Source organism: Anguilla anguilla, chromosome 8 (assembly GCF_013347855.1).
Source record: "Anguilla anguilla isolate fAngAng1 chromosome 8, fAngAng1.pri, whole genome shotgun sequence".
Classification (NCBI taxonomy): domain Eukaryota; kingdom Metazoa; phylum Chordata; class Actinopteri; order Anguilliformes; family Anguillidae; genus Anguilla; species Anguilla anguilla.
In genome coordinates, this window is record NC_049208.1 from 32,357,850 (window position 1) to 32,375,603 (window position 17,754).

The following is a 17,754-nucleotide window of genomic DNA, read 5'->3' on the forward strand; positions in this document are numbered from 1 at the left end:
GGTTCAAATCCTGGGTGAAATACAGCTGAATTACATCAAGTCTCCAGATTGTTAACAAGTAAACATGGGGTCCTGAATAAGGACACCGGCCATCCAAAGCAATACAATGCAATCAGACAGCATACACCACAACACAACACAAATTGCTTTTTAAAACTTCCAGTGGAGCATCTGACCTCTCACATGTGAATCAGACAAATCGGCTTGTTGTCTGGTGATAAGAGCAGTTGAAACAAATCAATTAATTTCAACAAGGGAAAAAATCAGTCTTGATTTACTGCACCTTTGAACACTTTAATTCCACAGAAAAAAGGAGTCCACAACTCTACAAAATACAATGCATGCTTCACTACCTAATCTCATTTTTCATGCTGCAGTAGAGCATCCAGCATTAGAAAAGTATTTTGGAGCCAATTAGAAACAATCTTTACTAATTTGTCCTGTCACTAGAAAAAGAATACACAAACAAAAACAGTAAACACATTTCGCAGCTGAACAAACTAAAGTGAGACAGCGTTGCTGTCATCACATTTTTACATTCTCAGTGAGAGAGCAAACACAGCAGAGGTCTTGTGACAGTGTCGCCAGATTTAATTACAAAGCTAGCCAATCAGACTGCACGCTGCTGGAGCATCAGGCCTGAGCAATCAACAGCCTTGTATCCTGACATCTGTCCGGCCTTCACTGATGCACACATAACAGCTGTCATATGATGCGATACTGAAAGTCTCTTAGCCTGGCCTATACAGTCATTGCTAATTTTAATTAGCCTGAAATGAAACAAACAGACAAACAAACAAACAGATGTTTCCAGACCTAAATTCCATTCCGATCATTTTCTTCCCTTCCCGTTCCCGCTAGGCCCAGGGTGGGAAGACATAAGAGGCTCCTGGGGATGGAGTGAAGAGAAGGGAAGAGGGGGGCGTGCACTTTAGGGATCCACCTCTGTGCCCACCCGTTGCCTGGGGCAGTTCCACAGTGGAAATCCCCCCCTTCTGTCTTCTATTACCCTTCGGCTTTTAACATTAATCCACTTACAACCAAACCAACCGAAGAAAGAGAGAGAGAGAAACTACCTAATTATTATTATTATTATTATTATTATTATTATTATTATTATTATTATTATTATTCCAAGAGATGTTAAGCCACAGCTGCTGTAAGGCACTCCCTTGTCCCTGATTGGAAATACATGGTGACGCACACACTCCAGGTGCAGGCTCAGTCTGTTTAACATTCAGAGGCGTGTGTTCAGAGTGGGCCAGCAGGCTCTTCAGAGCTACGAATAAAGGAAGAAAAAGGAGTCGCCCATCATCAGTCTAAAAACATGGGATTCTCCACCACTCCCTAATCCAAAGACACCTCTGGCTACTGCTGCTACAGTCTACAGGCCTGGGCTTATGCAGGGTAGTATACAGATGATGGACACACATATGGCAGCCTCAGCCAACGTTATAATTCACTGCTAAAACTGCATGGAGTGTCACAATATGTCTCCTTTTAGAATTAAATAATCACTGAAATGACTCACCCCACACACAGCTCCAGAACACGGCTATAAAACTGAGGTGAGCCACATTCACCACCAAACTATACATGAATCACACGGATGTCTCAGCACCAGGAAACAAGCTCAATGCACTGGAGTCACCACACATTATTTTCTATGAATTAATAAGGCTATAGAGCAGCGGTCTGAATCAGTTAAGTTCACATGAGTAAATAAATATTTCAGTCGCAAAAATACAGCTAATCCAGAATGCAGAATAACTGGCACGTGTCTCCAGTCAATGTTAGAATTGTAGTTTTTGTTATTAATTTGTTATTTTTGCTCTGTGGTAATGTCAGAACTGTTTTTTAGATTGTTATTCAGTAACAACCGGAAGATGAAGAATAATGTAAACACTTCCACTGGCATCAAAACAAGCCATACTTGGCACAAGACCCTGAATTAGCTTTAGACTCTCCCTCTCCCCTTGTTTTAAAAACAAAGCCTAAGTGTTTCCTCAGCTTCATCATTGGCCAAATCAGGTCCCAGGGGTGGCCTGGTAAATGCATGTAATAGGTCTGCGGCACAGAGAGGTCAAAACAAGTTCCCTACCCTGAGCACAGGCCTGTCGTCTCAGCACAGGCCTCACCACAGAACCAGGCCCTGGAATCCGAGTTCCCTCCATGCACACTCCAGAATGTGTGTTAAGCCTTGACATTTACCCTGATTTCACTTTCTGAGCTGCTCATATCAGATCACGCACAACAATAAGTGCTAGGCGTCCTCCGTTTATCTGAAAGAATGTTTGTATTCACTAATACGTTGATTTTGGATGGGTGCTCATGACAGCAGGCAGACCCCAAATGTCCCATAGAGTGGTATATAGATGTTTCATAACAACCATAGTGAGTAAAACACACTTGTGAGAACTGCCTTCACCCATCTGTCCTTGTTTGCCCACTGAACTCTTGTTCTTATCCTGACAACAACTGTTGATGACAGACCCAAATAGACAGAGGCATTCTGACAGGCAAATGCCCTTGTCGCAGCAAAGCACAGTCCTTACTACAAGTTAACTTTTACAGAAAGAGCTTTCTACTACAGCACATAAAAATATAAACATTTCAGGCTGAGCTTTTACTATTTTTTTTTCACTTAAATTTACCCATTGGTTTTCATCCAGCACCCAATAAAAGAGTCAAAAATGTCTACAATAATCCTGCAGACATGCCAACATACTTTCCTGGCAAAGACATTCACACAGAACAGGTGCTATACTACAACAGACAGGAGATGCACTCACCATCCCCTGTATGATTCCCATTGCCATTACAACACTAATTAGATCTTACCCTCACAGCAGCACAATGAAATGAAATGGATTCGAGCTCAAAGTGATGACAAGGCCAATACCCAGAGGGCCATAGGACCTGCCAAAGGGATTTACTTGTTCAGATGACTAAATCAAATATGACCAGTGAAAAACAAGGACATAAGGCACAAATAAAAGCCATGAACATTTTGCAAGGGACCACTGACGAAAATTATAAAAGCAAAACACCACGATGGCCTTTAATCAAAACCATTTCGGTGCAACAGATGTGGCATTTTGCATAAATTGGTCGAGACTTACGGCAGTGGATGGGTAGGAGAGGAGGGAACAAAGGGGTCTCTTTAGGGCTCTGATACTCCGCATGGAAATGAAAATAAATCTCATCGGTGCTGAAGGGGAAAGTCTCCCACGGAAATCTGAGAGGACCAGTCCCACCTCCGACATTCCTGACTCCCTGGGTGCACTTCCCACTGCACACACTGGGCCCAGTCCCTGCTGTTAGTACAGTACCAACACAAGCGCTTTGGCCCGGGTCCAGAGGGGAGTCTGCACAGCCTGCTTTACATGTTCGTTCGTTTTTTTTTTTGGGACTAATTTTTACTGCTGTATTTCAATTCACCACATCCAGATCAATAGGCCAGTCGGGACACAGAAATCGATGCCAACAAACTCTATGAACAGCATCGATCAGCTCATGAACCTCAATTAATTCATTGAAAACACTTTTTCCCTTGAGAATTCTCTCATACACTTTTTTTTAACTAACTTTTCAAAGTTAGTATATGTGTAAAAACTGGTCATACAACTAATTGCCTACTGTATGACCTGCATTTTTGAGTAATTTCTTGCTGACATACGTACTCTGAAATAGTTTTACCATACTGACCAAAGTGCAAGATGAACTGAATTCAGAAAATGACCTTTCATTTACCACTGGTATTGTAGATAGGAGTTACAATTATTTGGTGTAATTAGTAACGTCCTGATCTTTGTTTTTTTTACCACTGGTGTATGCCCTTCATTGAATACCACACTCACATTATCTTTTGTGTCTTTCTATGAACTGAACAGAAATGTTAGCAGGTGATATGACAGGAATGCAGTCTAATGTAAAAAGTGGATTTCTCCTGATGAAGGCAACACAAGAGAAAATGTTTCTGTAACCAACTATGAACAAATGGGCTCCACAGCATGTGACTTTTTCTTTTTAAATGTGATATTTTTATATGCGAACCAATACGATCAATTAGATCAAACTTTCCAGCTTTCATCAACACATTTGGTATGAAAAACTCAGGGGAACACCGTCCTACACATACACGCGCGCACACACGCACACACACATGCAAACACACACACGCAAACGTACACACACGAACACACACACACACACAATATGGCATCACTGTTCAATGTTTTTGTTCTATTTACATAATTACCCTCCTTTTCCCACCAGTGAATTATGCTCCCAGGAGGGAAACACTGCTGGCTAATTAGCTGTTCTTACCTGGATCATTCAGATGTTTAACGATCGCCTCATGAATACATAATGTAATTAATTAAAACAGCCCTTGGAAAACAATCTTTAAACACTTCATCAGCCACGGAATTGGTAATGAGACTGAGCAGGAGGCATCAAACGGTAACAGGTCTGATATTTCTGCCACACACTCGAGCTCCATCTGCCAGTGTGGGCAGCCAGAAAACCCCACGACCCTGGACACACTGGAGTAAGCCTGCAGTCGCAACACGCCGATACGTCTCATATATCACAAACATATTCACGATTATCTGCTTTTATTTTTATTGCATATAACTGGTTCGGGCTTGAGTGGATTCAATCTTGCTGGAGGCATCCAGTCACCAGGGATGCCCTCTCTGTAAATCTCCCGTACTGTATGAATGCTATCAATTCTGTGTTTGACAGTCGAATGGCATGTCTCTGCAGTTAAACTTGTTTTTTTTACACTGTGTGCATTCAGAGATAAGCAGTTGTCTTGGGAAAAATCTATCAGTATGACCAGAGGGAAAATGGTACAGTCTTATCATCTGACTGCATAAAGAAAGGAACACCCTGCAGGGTTCCCGCTATATTTAGTGTTCAGTGATTATGGTCTAGGTCAGTGGTAACCAACCCTGTTCCAGGAGATGTACTATCCCTATAGGTTCTCATTTCACCCCTAATTATGAGATGCGTTTTTTAGGGTTGGAGTGAAAACCAACAGGATGGTAGATCTCCAGGAACAGGGTTGGGTAGCACTGGTCTAGGTTCAGTCAACCCACTTTGGCCCTTAGCTCTTACCGTTGAGTAGTGAATGTTAGCATACATAAGAATTTAGTCACCACCTAACTTGCAATGATGCATGCATTTTCAGGAAAACAAATATATCACACTCTTCAACTTGAGATTCAATCTGAGATTCAGACAAAAAAAAAGAATTGCATCCCTCAAAAACAATAATCCCTGATGATTCCATCAACATTCTTCTCAAATCCCAGGCATGACTTGAGAATTTTAGATCCGTAATGGCAGTGCTAATGTCAATTAGAGCTAAACAATGGCACTGTGTGGCAGAGGGCAGGGCCCGGGGATGGTGTAGGTTTGCAGGGCTGAGTTCCCATGAGGCAGCGTTGGAAGACGATGTCATTGGGTGAGATGAATGGGAGTTAATAAGCGCTGGCAACTCAATGGGCACAGGGCTTGGCTTGGCTCCTATTAATCACTCCATTTCCACAGCTCACTGTAACACTATCCCAGGGAAAACATACAATGGAGTGGGGGTGGGGAGGGCATTCCGTGCTCTTACAGTTTGCACCAGGGCATTTCAACAAGTCGCAATTATTTCACTGGGACGGCTTTATTTCGGGCTGATTTTCCCAGCATAAATTAGGACACAAGTCGCTCAAAGACAATTATAAAGGGGCTACATCACTCAGTTAAGTATGCGCACTTTATTCAAATCCAACCAAACATAGCATTCCTTTGTCTAGACACCTATTTGTTTTTTCTCATAATAGCAATGGCCTGCATAATTACAATATGGTATTACCATGGATTATACGCATTTATTAGTTTAACAAATAAACCATCCGCTATGATCACCCACAGTACACATTATTTTTGAATCTTGTGGAGCCACAGAACGTATTCTATTGTGACCATAAAAGGAGATAGCATTTCAAGTCATTACGACACAGACCAGCAGATAATAAGCACTCACATGTTATGGTATACTGTCTTTTAAAGCTAAGGTTTAGTAACAAACTTCCGCACACAAATGTTATGACCATGGTTTAATGCGGCTGTAAACCAGTTTTGCTTTCTCAACACAGGAGTGAAAATAGAACATGAATGCAGGGCCTTGTGTCAATGCATATGACATTCTATAATTTCAAAAGAAAATCATTATAAGTGCAGACACATGGATCAGGATGGTATTTCTATATTCCAATGGTGGATACTCTGAAAGGAACATACACATCAAGAAAACAGGATCAAGTTAAATTTAGTGAATATGTTTAGTCAAAACGCGTTTGAGTCTTCAAGCGGACGTGGCAGAATGAGCGTAAAAACTAATATCATTCCGAGATGGACTCTGCGGCAGTCCCAAACGTTAAAAGATCGCATCGACAAAACAGATGCTTTTCGATACCTCTCCAGCACAAGCACCACAAACAAACAGTTCGGGAACCTTAGCTGCACAAACGCTCTTTCTCAGCTCCATTTTAAACTGCTATTTTTAAAGGTCCATTTACCCATTTGCGCGATAATGAGCGCAGTTACGGGTGCAGATGGTGCCGGCGCATTCCTCCGTAGAGGTGACCGGAATAGCAAACGGATGTAAGTACAGCTGTAGAGGGTCCCCACTTCTGGAGAGCTGACACTTTCGGTAATTCATGCTAATTGCAGAAGGGCTCTCAGCATCGTTATGCAAAGGGACAGGGGCTAATCTGCATACAGCAGAGGATATAAATGTGAAATACAACACAGGAAGCACAGCTTGTACCGTAAACCGTCTTTTACTGGTGAGCTAGCAATTAGGTAGTGAGCACATTACACTTACAGAAATGGAATACACTGCAGTGTACTGTAAATATGTGGACTTTTAAAAAATATATACACTTAATGATGATTACATTTCACAACAATGTAATATATTGCAATAAGTGGAAATAATTTGTGTATTTGATCATACATTGTAAAGTGATGCAATATTTTCTATTATATTTACACTAATTATGCTATTGTTCAAATATACTATATCATTTCAACATATTGTGAGTAAATTCTATTTCTGTAAGGGCTTACTGTATGTGGAGGGTAGATGCATAGACAGACCTGCACCCTTTAAAGCCTCATTCGGTGACTAATGAAACCCCAGGGAAAGTGCGTCTGGACAAACAAAGCGCTTGTAAATCAGCCCCATAAAGGCCATGCAACCGGAGTGCACGACTGAATTCCAACATTTTCCTGAACACTTACATCGTTCTGTGTAAAGAGACAAGGAGTGGACTGCACATGGAGTTACAACCACAAAGTAAACCACTGATAATATTTCCAGTGAACAGGTCACTAGTTAATTATTCAATGTAACACTTTTACTGTCAAGTAATACCTTTCACATAATGTACATACAGCCACTGCATAATTGCGAGCCATTATGCATTCAGCAAAACAATTAACAGAGTGATGTGGTAAAGCCAAATTTCACAGCTTGTACAGTAAAGCAGATGCTAGTACACCTTTCGCAGTCATTCTTCATTTTATCTAGTAGCACACATACAGTATGTTTGCCATCACCCAGATAAGCATCCAAAATAAGCGTAGCGCTTGCACTGTACTGTGTATTTTGCCTTATTCTACCCCATCATACAGCTCTTATCGCTGAAAAGAAAAGGCAGAAAGTTCACAGTGTGCTGGCAGATTAATGGAGCTTATGAGGAAGCGAGCAAGTTTTTATTCTGCAGGCATTTCCTCTTTTGCGAGCAGTGATTCCAGCCAAAGAGCCATGATTCAATCGCTGCGGCGATCCAAACAGGAAGACCAGTGCCCTGAGCCCGAACGCAATGTTTCCATAAAAAGACCAGGACGCACTTCATTCGGTTCATGGGATAACTCGGCACACTTTTTCCAGTGTTCCAGGAAAATGTTTGCTCAAGATAAACACCCAAAAAAACCAGCAAAGGGATGTAACTTCAACTGAACTCCCATGTATATTCTGGCTCTAAAATACTACGGACTGAGGTTAAAAAATAAAACAAAATGTAAAAACCCCAACACATTATCCTCAGGGTACATTTAACCGATGGCAGGAGCGACGGAGAGGAAATATAGAATTTCAAAGCACAAGAATTCATGATTTTGCCATCTGTGTATTTATTCTACAATAAAAAGGTTAGTGAATCAACAGCCAAAAGTGTTTCCATTAAAACTCTGGCCAGATCCACATCACAGTGTTGTGCCACAGTACAAATGAGTTAGTTAGCAGCAGACATAGATCATAGTCTGCAGTTGTTGCTCTCATAACCGGGCAAACAATGGAGGTGAAATAAAGGAGTTAATGATTAGCGGTCTCACAGGGAGAACACGTACACTAGAAAGAGAGAAGGAGAGAAACAAACAGATACTGCCACACCCTTTTTCCTACACTGGGAGTTTTGTTTGAGTCTCCAGAGAGCCACAAAAAAAACTTGGCGCTCTCCATTTCTGTTTACTCCATTTCTTTCACTGATTTAACAGATTTTGCAAAGATAGATTCAAAAACGCTATGGAGTGAAAGCAGCGAAAATCACGGCTGGTTTCCTGGGCTGGTGCTGAGTGAAGGGGGCGGAGCGTTTCGCTGTTGACTCCTCTGACACTGGCGAGCAGAGCCTGAGCAGTAATGCAGCCTGTGAACACAGACATGCAGACACACGCAGCAGGACGGGTCAAAGCCTGCGAAACTGCAGCTCACCTGCCTACAGTACTCATCTCCCCCCACACACACTCACTCAGCACGGCCTCAGTTTCCCTGCTACTGGGTATGGGCTGCTTGTTTTTTTGGTTTTTTTTTTTTTAACAAAAAACAAGAGCTCCTGTGAACACACCACAATGTCTCCCACCCCACAAAAATAAAAACTGATATTGAGAGATGAGGAGAAATGGCAGCTTTAGGGATAATGGAGGGAGATAGGCCAGGCATCTCAGGCCCCGGGCCATGACATTGTTCTGAGGGGCAGGAGGAATGTGGCTCTTCTCTGCTGTGGAATGCACCTCTTCAAGCTGTCTGCCCAGCGCCACTAATGAAAGGCTGCAGGAGACAGGCAGGGCATTCTGTCCACTTATGGACCGCGCAGGTTCCCAATCAAACACACACACACGCACATGCGCACACACATACATACACAGACACACACACACATACAAGCTCGCATACAAGCACACACACATACACATGCAAACACACACACACCCCACACATACACAGGCACACACGCACACACAAGCACACACACACATGGGTAGGGTACTTAATAAACCTGTGTACTGTGCAGATCTGCAGCACACACACCTCTGAACATTTTATCCAATCGCTGTGCAGTTCTCCGCACTCTCACACATCTCTGATCCGTACTCCCTGATTTCCCTCACTGTGTAAATATAGTGGTCTAAACATGCTGTTTTCCACATACCTCCCATTTGAGGTGCTCAAGGTGTGCTCAACCTGGCACGGCAGTGGACCTCCATAATCCGGCTATTCTAAACCTATTTCAGCTCACACGGCTGTCCCAGACAACCGTAACCAAATCTAGCAGCCAATCAACAAGCTAGACCAGTGCTAACTCTAATCTGACCTTGTGTCACCTTAAGCAGTCAAGCAGTACACTCACAGTCACAAACAGCTCAATCACAGTCACAGTCACCTCATCAGTCTGCCCATTCAGAGCGCCGAACAGTCTATGGGAATTTCCATCACAGGAAACTATTGCAATGACATCATCGCTCTCTAGGAAGCCACCATTTCAAACGGCAGAATGGCAAACGTATCAGTTTCAAGTGCAACCAGTTCAATCTCAGTCGAGTCAAGCACACTTACATTTACTTTTGATCTTTTCAAGTGATCTTTTTTTTCTCAATATGGCTAATGACCAGACATTTGAAGAAGTGTACTCGTTTCTAAATGCTACAAGGGCAATATACCCAAAGAGGGCATAAAAGCTACTCAGCATTAGCTGTGAGTTGTGAGTGAGTCAGAAATACCAGTTCCCTCAGACACCCTGCGCTAGCATTTCTTCTGTCCTCGGGGCCTGGATTCCAGCGCAGATTAAGGTAACACGAAACCGGTTTCATGGGAGCGTGCAGGTCTGTTCAGATCAACACACACTCTACCCCCAGAAAAACCTCCTGCTTGCTTGCTTCAATGTTGTCTTACCTGAACCCCTGCCTATAACGAATGTTATCTGAGTAAGAAAATAGGTATTTATGAAAGGACCCATTCTTAGAAATAACTGATTGCTTTCCTAAGGCAGACTTCCACAGAAACATGTTTCATAGCATCCTCTGCATTGTCTAGCCCCGATAGGAATATTGCCATAAAGCACAAGTTGTGGTATTTGTGCAGCAATGTACTGTGGGTGCATGAAGTGAGAACTTGGCAGGGAGCTGGAATCCAGCCGTAAGAGCATGTGTAATTAGTGCAGGTTTTCACACGCACAGTGCTCTACCAGGGCCGCCACACCAACGGCTCATGAAATGGTGCAAACTGTAGACTAAGTTAATGGCCGTACAACATGAGATCACTGGACAATTCAACTATGTAATGTAAAGACATTTTTCATTAAATACTCCAGGGTCACAACTATTCATAGAAAATACAATTTCACTCTTGGACACTACATTGCTATCTCCAGACATACGAGGAGACAGGATGAAGGCCTTGGCATGCATTGCTAGTAAAAGAAACAAAACTTATCAGAAAAGGCTGATAAGCTTCTTTTTTTCTTTTTTTTTTGGCTGATACCAATATAAACAAACATCACTGGATGCCTTGAAAAACACTTAAAAAACAGTTAGAAAGGTTTCATTCAGACAGGACCTTTGGTCTTTAAAGTAGCAAAGGTAAGCTGAATTCCACTTCCTCTCATTCTGTCTAACAATAACACTGCTGTAAGGTATTCTTAAGCAAGTCCCAGCAAGTGTAGATGCAGAAGTATGCTGGTCAGCCATCACATTAGCATACTGCTGGGGCTTTTACCTGTTCATTCTTGCAGACATTATTTTGGTGACTCGGGCTACTGTCAGTAGAGGCCATCTCAATGGCATGCACTCCTTTGAATGAGCAATGCAAAATTGGGGTGATGTTTGCATTTAAAATGACACATTCAATGACAAATTAGACAACGGAAAAAAAATTATTTAATGTATAAACTGCGCGTTATGCCAGTATCGGCAGGTAAAAGTCTAAAATGTAAACTTCTTTCTTTAAAAAAATGATGTATGCTATTTATCACTGGCTCATGTGATTTAGAGGAACAAATGAAAAAGATGTCCAAGGCAGATTGAGTAAGTGGTAAAGTAAAGCATGGAACAGTGTGATTAAACAATCAATGAAACCAAAGATCATATTAATACGTTTGGAATCCTGCCCGGGACTTTCAATCTCTTCCTAAGAAGCGTGCGTGCGTTCATCCATCAGTGTCCGCATTTCCCTGAGTAAACATTCGTCTTCTGAACACGGTGCGGTACACAGGTTCACCCAGGGTAAACACATACACAGATGCAGGCAAACAGACCAGAGATACAAGAGACCAGCAAACAGGCAAAAGATACCAAAGGCACACCGGGGCACTTGTTTTGCTTTAACAAAATAAGAATCTTCTGTATTGACACAGAGTGGTGCCTGAGCAACCAATGCACACATTATCCCATTGTTTCCCCAGGCTATACTGGGGCCACAGAGTTTAGGACACACAGGGGCACAATGGCATGCTCTCTAAACCAGAGTTCCCTTCTCTTTCTTCAAAGTTCATACTTCTTTTTTTCCCTTTACAACCAATCTCTGACCCTTGCTTTTTTTTTTTTAACTAGAGGAAAAAAAGTGCGGTTTCATGAGCCCCAAGATAAATGCAGCTATTACGTCATCAATGATTCGCTGACCGATTTGAACCAATCAGGGCATACTGCTGCAAGGAGCAAAGTCTTCTGATTTGTTCAAGGAAATTACAGACTGACACACCACGCATTATGGGATTCATAAAGCCACCCCGCCCAATCCCCGCCCCCCATCCCTTTCTCGAATGCCTGATTGTTCCTCGCCCGGAGATCTCAAAATCAAACAGTTTGGCTAGCACACATGGTAACATCCACACAACAGAATGCACATGGCAGCATTCCTGTGGTACAACAGTCTTGTGAGCGTTTCGGCAAGCAGGTGTCACCCAGCTCTCAGACACACATCTCACCTTCCACAGTGAAAGAGATCAAAGCCAATGAAATACTAATGATAGAATGTGAGCAAAGGAAACTTTCCGAATTTGAAAGCAGACGTCCTTAAATTTTCATTTCTGTGCGTCTCTGTCAAGTCATTTGTCCACTTAAAAAGGCTTAAAGTCACAATTAACTGAAGAGAGATTAAAAGTAGGAGATTGCACTCTAGTCATTTTGTCTATGTACTGTCCACAGTACGTTACACATCATAAAGGACATCAAATATTTATGAAAAACCAACATTTGCCAGTTAATGCAATAAGCTCAGTAGAATAACTCTCAGTCCTCTTAACTCTCAGTCGTCTTAACCAGGAACATTGTAGAAAGCCATAAACATAGAAAATAAGGTGCGTTATAGCTTTTTCAAAGCAACAAACAGGACACAAGTGTAAAGAAGACAACTTATTAATAAACCGTGGGACTTATTTCTGTTATGTAGCCACCACTAATTCATGATGACACCCCAGACTCGAATGCTACTGCATAAAATGACAGTGTGAATTCTCAATGTACTACATGCTGGCTGCAGCAGGGCCTTCAGATTTCCCATAGACAAAGCTTTCATAGGACTTTTCCCCAAGAGAGTGACCAATTACAGCAAGCACAGCACAGATCCTCATATTCAAACCAAAACCAAATAAAGTGCATTTTCTTTGGCAGCTAAAAATTATGATTGTATGTGAACAGTCTGTCAAGATATCAGTACATTTAAAACCACACAGCAATAAAACAATGCCTGTCTAACAAAGATGGTAGAGGAGCTGGCTGACTTCAGTTACTTACCAGCACTTTATTTTCCAACTTGTCACCCTTGACCTCCAATTTCACTCTCTTCCTCACGGAAAGCTTGATCTTCCTGCTCACGGCATCCTTTATGCTTTCTAGAACAAAAAAATAAGAAAAGAGAATGTGGCTAACAGATCCAAACGTAACATCTGACCCCTGCTTTCAGATGGCAGAACAAACAAAAACTAACATCCACTGTGGAGGTAATACTGCAACAAAAATATATTGAAAATGTCACTGTACATTCACAGTCATGAAAGATTTAATAACTTACAACTGGGCTGGATAGTGTTTGTGATTCAAAGTGGATAGAGCCGTGTGTTTCTGTATGTGTATGGCGTGCAGCACCTTGCTCTCTCCCATGCTGTGAAGGGACCCATGGATGAGCCAGGGTCAAAGGGCCTGAGCTTGTACTAATGTCAGTAGAGAAGAGGCCAATGGACGGACCAGCACCCCCAGTGGACAGGATGTCAGTCTATTTCAGGGACATTACCCACAATCCAATTGTTATGCTGATTGGCAAGAGGAGAGGCAATGGGTCCCAGTTCAAAAGTACTTATGACTCCTCTGGGAATTTAACCCCCAAACATCCAGTGTGGACACTTGTGTAATGTAAATATCCTAGCAGATGCTGAGTCAAATAAATATAGCATATCAATTGTTATTTTTCTTTTAAATAAATACTAATTTGACATGAAAATGCAGTATTTTCTTTCAGCTTGTGTGAAAGCAAACATTTACAAATATTTATTTAAACATCCAGTCTCCAGAGCACAGCCCAATATTAATGCCAGTGAGTGTTTAATGAACACTGCTGCACTGTCACAGCAAGCCAGCTAACAAAAGATGTCTTTCATAGATAAATTGAATAATACAGTGAGATAGTGACAAATGAAAGAAAAGATTTCTTTAGGCATTTGACAATGAACATTCATGGGGTGGGGAAAGATCTTGTTCAAAGAAGAAAAACATGATGCCTTATTATGTATACATATAAAAAAAAGAGATGCACAACCTCTGGCATTATACAATTTCTAACTTTTACCCTACACAACCAATGACTCCCTGCTTGAAACATTTTTATTTTACAGACAGTTCACATGACATGGGCTTATTCTACTTAATATTTAATATTTGTCTGGGCCTTTCCCCATTCTGATCAATACTGGAATTCCGTAGGCTCAAAACATAGCCCTCTGGCCGTTGAAAACATGGTTTTGTCCTTATCTTTTTCGGTTTCTACTGTTCAAATTGATTTTTCACACTTTTGGGGAATCTTTATCCAGCGATGAAAATTGGCTTATGGAAGAACTGGGTCATCCATGTTTTCACATAGCAGCTTTCGTTTTGGAGTGTGCTTTACTGAGAAACTTGGCACAATATGGCCGAAATGAGGAAAACTGAGCGATATCTGTGACTGCTGGCAGCTGTTTCCCTACATCCTTTTCATTGTTTTATCATTAAATACGCCCTGCCACAACTTTCTGTCTTTAAACATTTCACACGACTTCCTAAAATGAAACGTTAAGAGTTCATCAAAGCTGGCCATCAAATGTGTTGAACTATTTTAAACACTCAAAGTACCAATATGTGGTCAGAAAATAAGGAAGTTTGAGAACTGCAGTCTCATCAGTGAGGGTAACTCACCCCACAAGCATCCAACTGGTCCAACAGCAGGCATTTAACCTTTCTACTTGTAGTCCCATTGAACACGGTTAACTTGACAGTGGAACAGGTTCATTAGTGGTTGACTTGTGAGCAAAAACCAAACACCTCTGGAACAATTGCCTAAAATGTGAAAGTGTGTCTGCCACACCTACGCTTCCCAATGCAAAACAGAGCCACGTGACAACCATTTAAAACCACTTTAAATGTCCCTCCCCATGAACTGCTGCCTGTATAGAGCAACGGCAGACAATGCTGGGGACACCTTCCTCGTAGCTCTGTTTCTGGCACAATGGACCAAGTGACAAATATGGACTCCTGTCTCAAAACAATTACGGTCTCAGTGTTTGTCAAATTGCCATATACTCATTCAAACTCTTTTCTGTTGTCAGTGTTCTTGCACCTGCCCTACCATACCGTACCATAATTGCTACCTCGGATAGCTACCATCTGCTGTGTTTGAAGATGGAAGGTTTCATAAAGCTTAATGATTCAATTTGAGGCAGTAAGGTCATGAGGTAACAATGTTACCCCAAGTCAAAATCTGAGTTTAGCTTCAGAGCTCCCAGGAACCTTTGCCACTGACTCCCATAAATCCTCACAGCACTGAGGACTGCTGTGCAGAATTCCACACACTAGAAGGCCAGGTCTTGATGATGATGGGTTTACATAGTTATTGTCAAACCATTCTTTCATGGCAGCCTTCACTTCCTGTGGTGGAAACAGTTAGGACCCTCCCATAATATGAGATCTATCTCACCCAGGAGGCAAAATGGGATCAAAACTAAAATAAAAACGAACATACCCCTTTTAATGCTGCCTTCAAAACACCATTTTCAGACATATCTGCTAAAAATCAAACTCCTCCAAAGTCCATCATGTGTAGCCTACTCTACAATCGTTTTATTAGTGTTTCACAACTTAATTAAGGTTTGTTTAACATTTTCAACCGAAGAAAAGCTGCAACAAGAACCCCAGTGTTCATAATTATGGTTTTCCTGATCAAGCGTCAGAATGGCAGTCCCATTTTATTATGAGTGATGTTAGTTTATACAAAAGGGCAGTGTTCAATTAATGTTCACGAGAGCACAGTCACTGATACTGAGAATCACGTTATTCAAACAAATCAGAATTTTGTTTCGTTGTAAATGTTCAGAGCAGATCTCACAAGCGAACCCTTATATAAAAAAATGAAACTTAAAATAAATATTAATGTTGCATACCGTTAAATGCCGCTCTAGCATACAGTTAATGTTGTACTGTACAAAACACACAAGAAATAAAGAAATGAGCTGGCAAAACTGTCTCGTGCCCATACTTCTGTCTCGCGCACTCGCAATGACCATGCATGTGCGGTAAGCGACGTGAGCTGTCATTGTCTTCCGATGCTCAGAGTTCTAGCGCAGGGAGGGAGCCATGAGCAAAACACATAAACATTGCTATACGATTAAACCAACGTGAAGCCAGCCAAAACACAGGATTTAGCGTTAATTATTCGCGATGCAATCGTAGGTGTGCGTCTGAAACACTCGACCGTTTAAAACACGCGCCTCAGCTAAACCTTTACTACAAATACGGCATGGTTAGAGATTTACATAACCCAGTTTAATTGTATCGTACTGTAAACCACATAATAACAGTCATTAAAAAGCCATGAAAACGAAGAGCCATAATAAAGTTACACGCGTCAGAGAAAAAACTGAGTTGACGAATGGCATTTCATGTATTTTATTGAATACTGGCAAACTGTCTATTTCGATCACTGTATCATATTTTAAGTAGCCTAAATCTGTTGATGTCTGACTCTGTCACATATATTTTTAACTAAAGAGTCCGTAACTCATTGGTTCAATGTCTTCAGAAAACCCCCAGAACATGTAGGCAATAACAACCTATTCGTATTTTTAAAAAGGGGTTTCATGAATGGCACCGAAAATGCGTAAATAGGGTAGATTAAACACCCACGAGTAAAATGAACTATTCCGAAAATTCGATTTAGAGTAGTCTACGCCTATAATAACCTGGTGCAATTTTACTGCTATTCTATGGCCATTGGCTATCATTTGTCAAAGACAAACCGCTCAAAGAAAAAATATATTTAGAAATACAAAATGTTATCACTCTATGATCAGTTAGCTTACCCAACAGTTCTTTTGGCAATTCTGCTGTTTCCTCGCTCATGTTTATAGAGTTCAGGTGAGTAGCCTATGTCCAAAAGAAATGTCACACACAAAAGTACAATCCGAAAATTAAAAGAAAATCCTGGTTCTTTAATTTCAGGTGCAGTTCCCAGTGCTTGGTTACATATTTCTTTTTCTCGGGAGTGTCGGTTCCACGTATCCACAGTTATCTCGGTGCATCTCCCACTACTTTCAGTTCCTTGAAGATGAACGGAATTGTCGAAATCATAGATTGAGCAATAACCACAGGAAGAGGGGGATCCACTTATTAAAAGGCAAGGCAAAAAATACTTGGTTCAAATCGCGAGATTCATTCTCCGGAAGAATCACACACCCTGAGTCAACAGCACTCGAGCTGGCGATAAAGAGCTGCCCCTCCTCATGCCGAGGGGCTTTCGGCGGAAGCCGGCGTCGGAACAGGGAAAAGGGGACATCTAGTGGCGATACACAATGTCGCATGTATCGCAAAATATTTGAATTATTGTTAGAATTGCCCGAGTGGTTTAATTTAACCTCATTAATGTCAAAGTGTAATTGTATATTGCGGTGTCCTTATAAAAATCCTAAAACACAATATTCTTTCCCTAAGATGTGTAAGAGCTCTTTGCACCACAATAATGCATGTTCTGTTAAGTGATTGTTTTCAACGCATCCTCTTTAGCATGTCCAGGCACTGGTCTCATTGGGCCACCTTGGTTCATGTCTGCCCAGTGCATTCTGGGTGAGGTCACAGAGAATCAGCTGTTGTCCGGAGAGGAATGGGTGAGTCTGGGTCCATCTTTGTTCGTTACATGTCCCCAGGAGGTAAAGTTTCACAGTTCTTGCTTGTACCTGC

General features: G+C 41.6%; 1 protein-coding gene across 2 annotated transcripts in view; it reads right to left on the reverse strand.

Annotated features, from left to right (window-relative positions):
- Positions 1-17,280, reverse strand: part of LOC118233823 (F-actin-uncapping protein LRRC16A-like) — a 65,012-nt gene extending 47,732 nt beyond the window's left edge. For both annotated transcript variants that reach the window (XM_035429811.1, XM_035429810.1), the window contains exons 1-2: positions 16,881-17,280; positions 13,072-13,169 (exon numbers count right to left, since the gene is read on the reverse strand). In XM_035429811.1, coding sequence (XP_035285702.1) covers positions 13,072-13,169; positions 16,881-16,920 — 138 coding nt within the window. In that variant the 5' untranslated portion in view covers positions 16,921-17,280. The remainder of the gene's footprint in view (positions 1-13,071; positions 13,170-16,880) is intronic.
- Between the last annotated feature and the right edge of the window lie 474 nt (positions 17,281-17,754).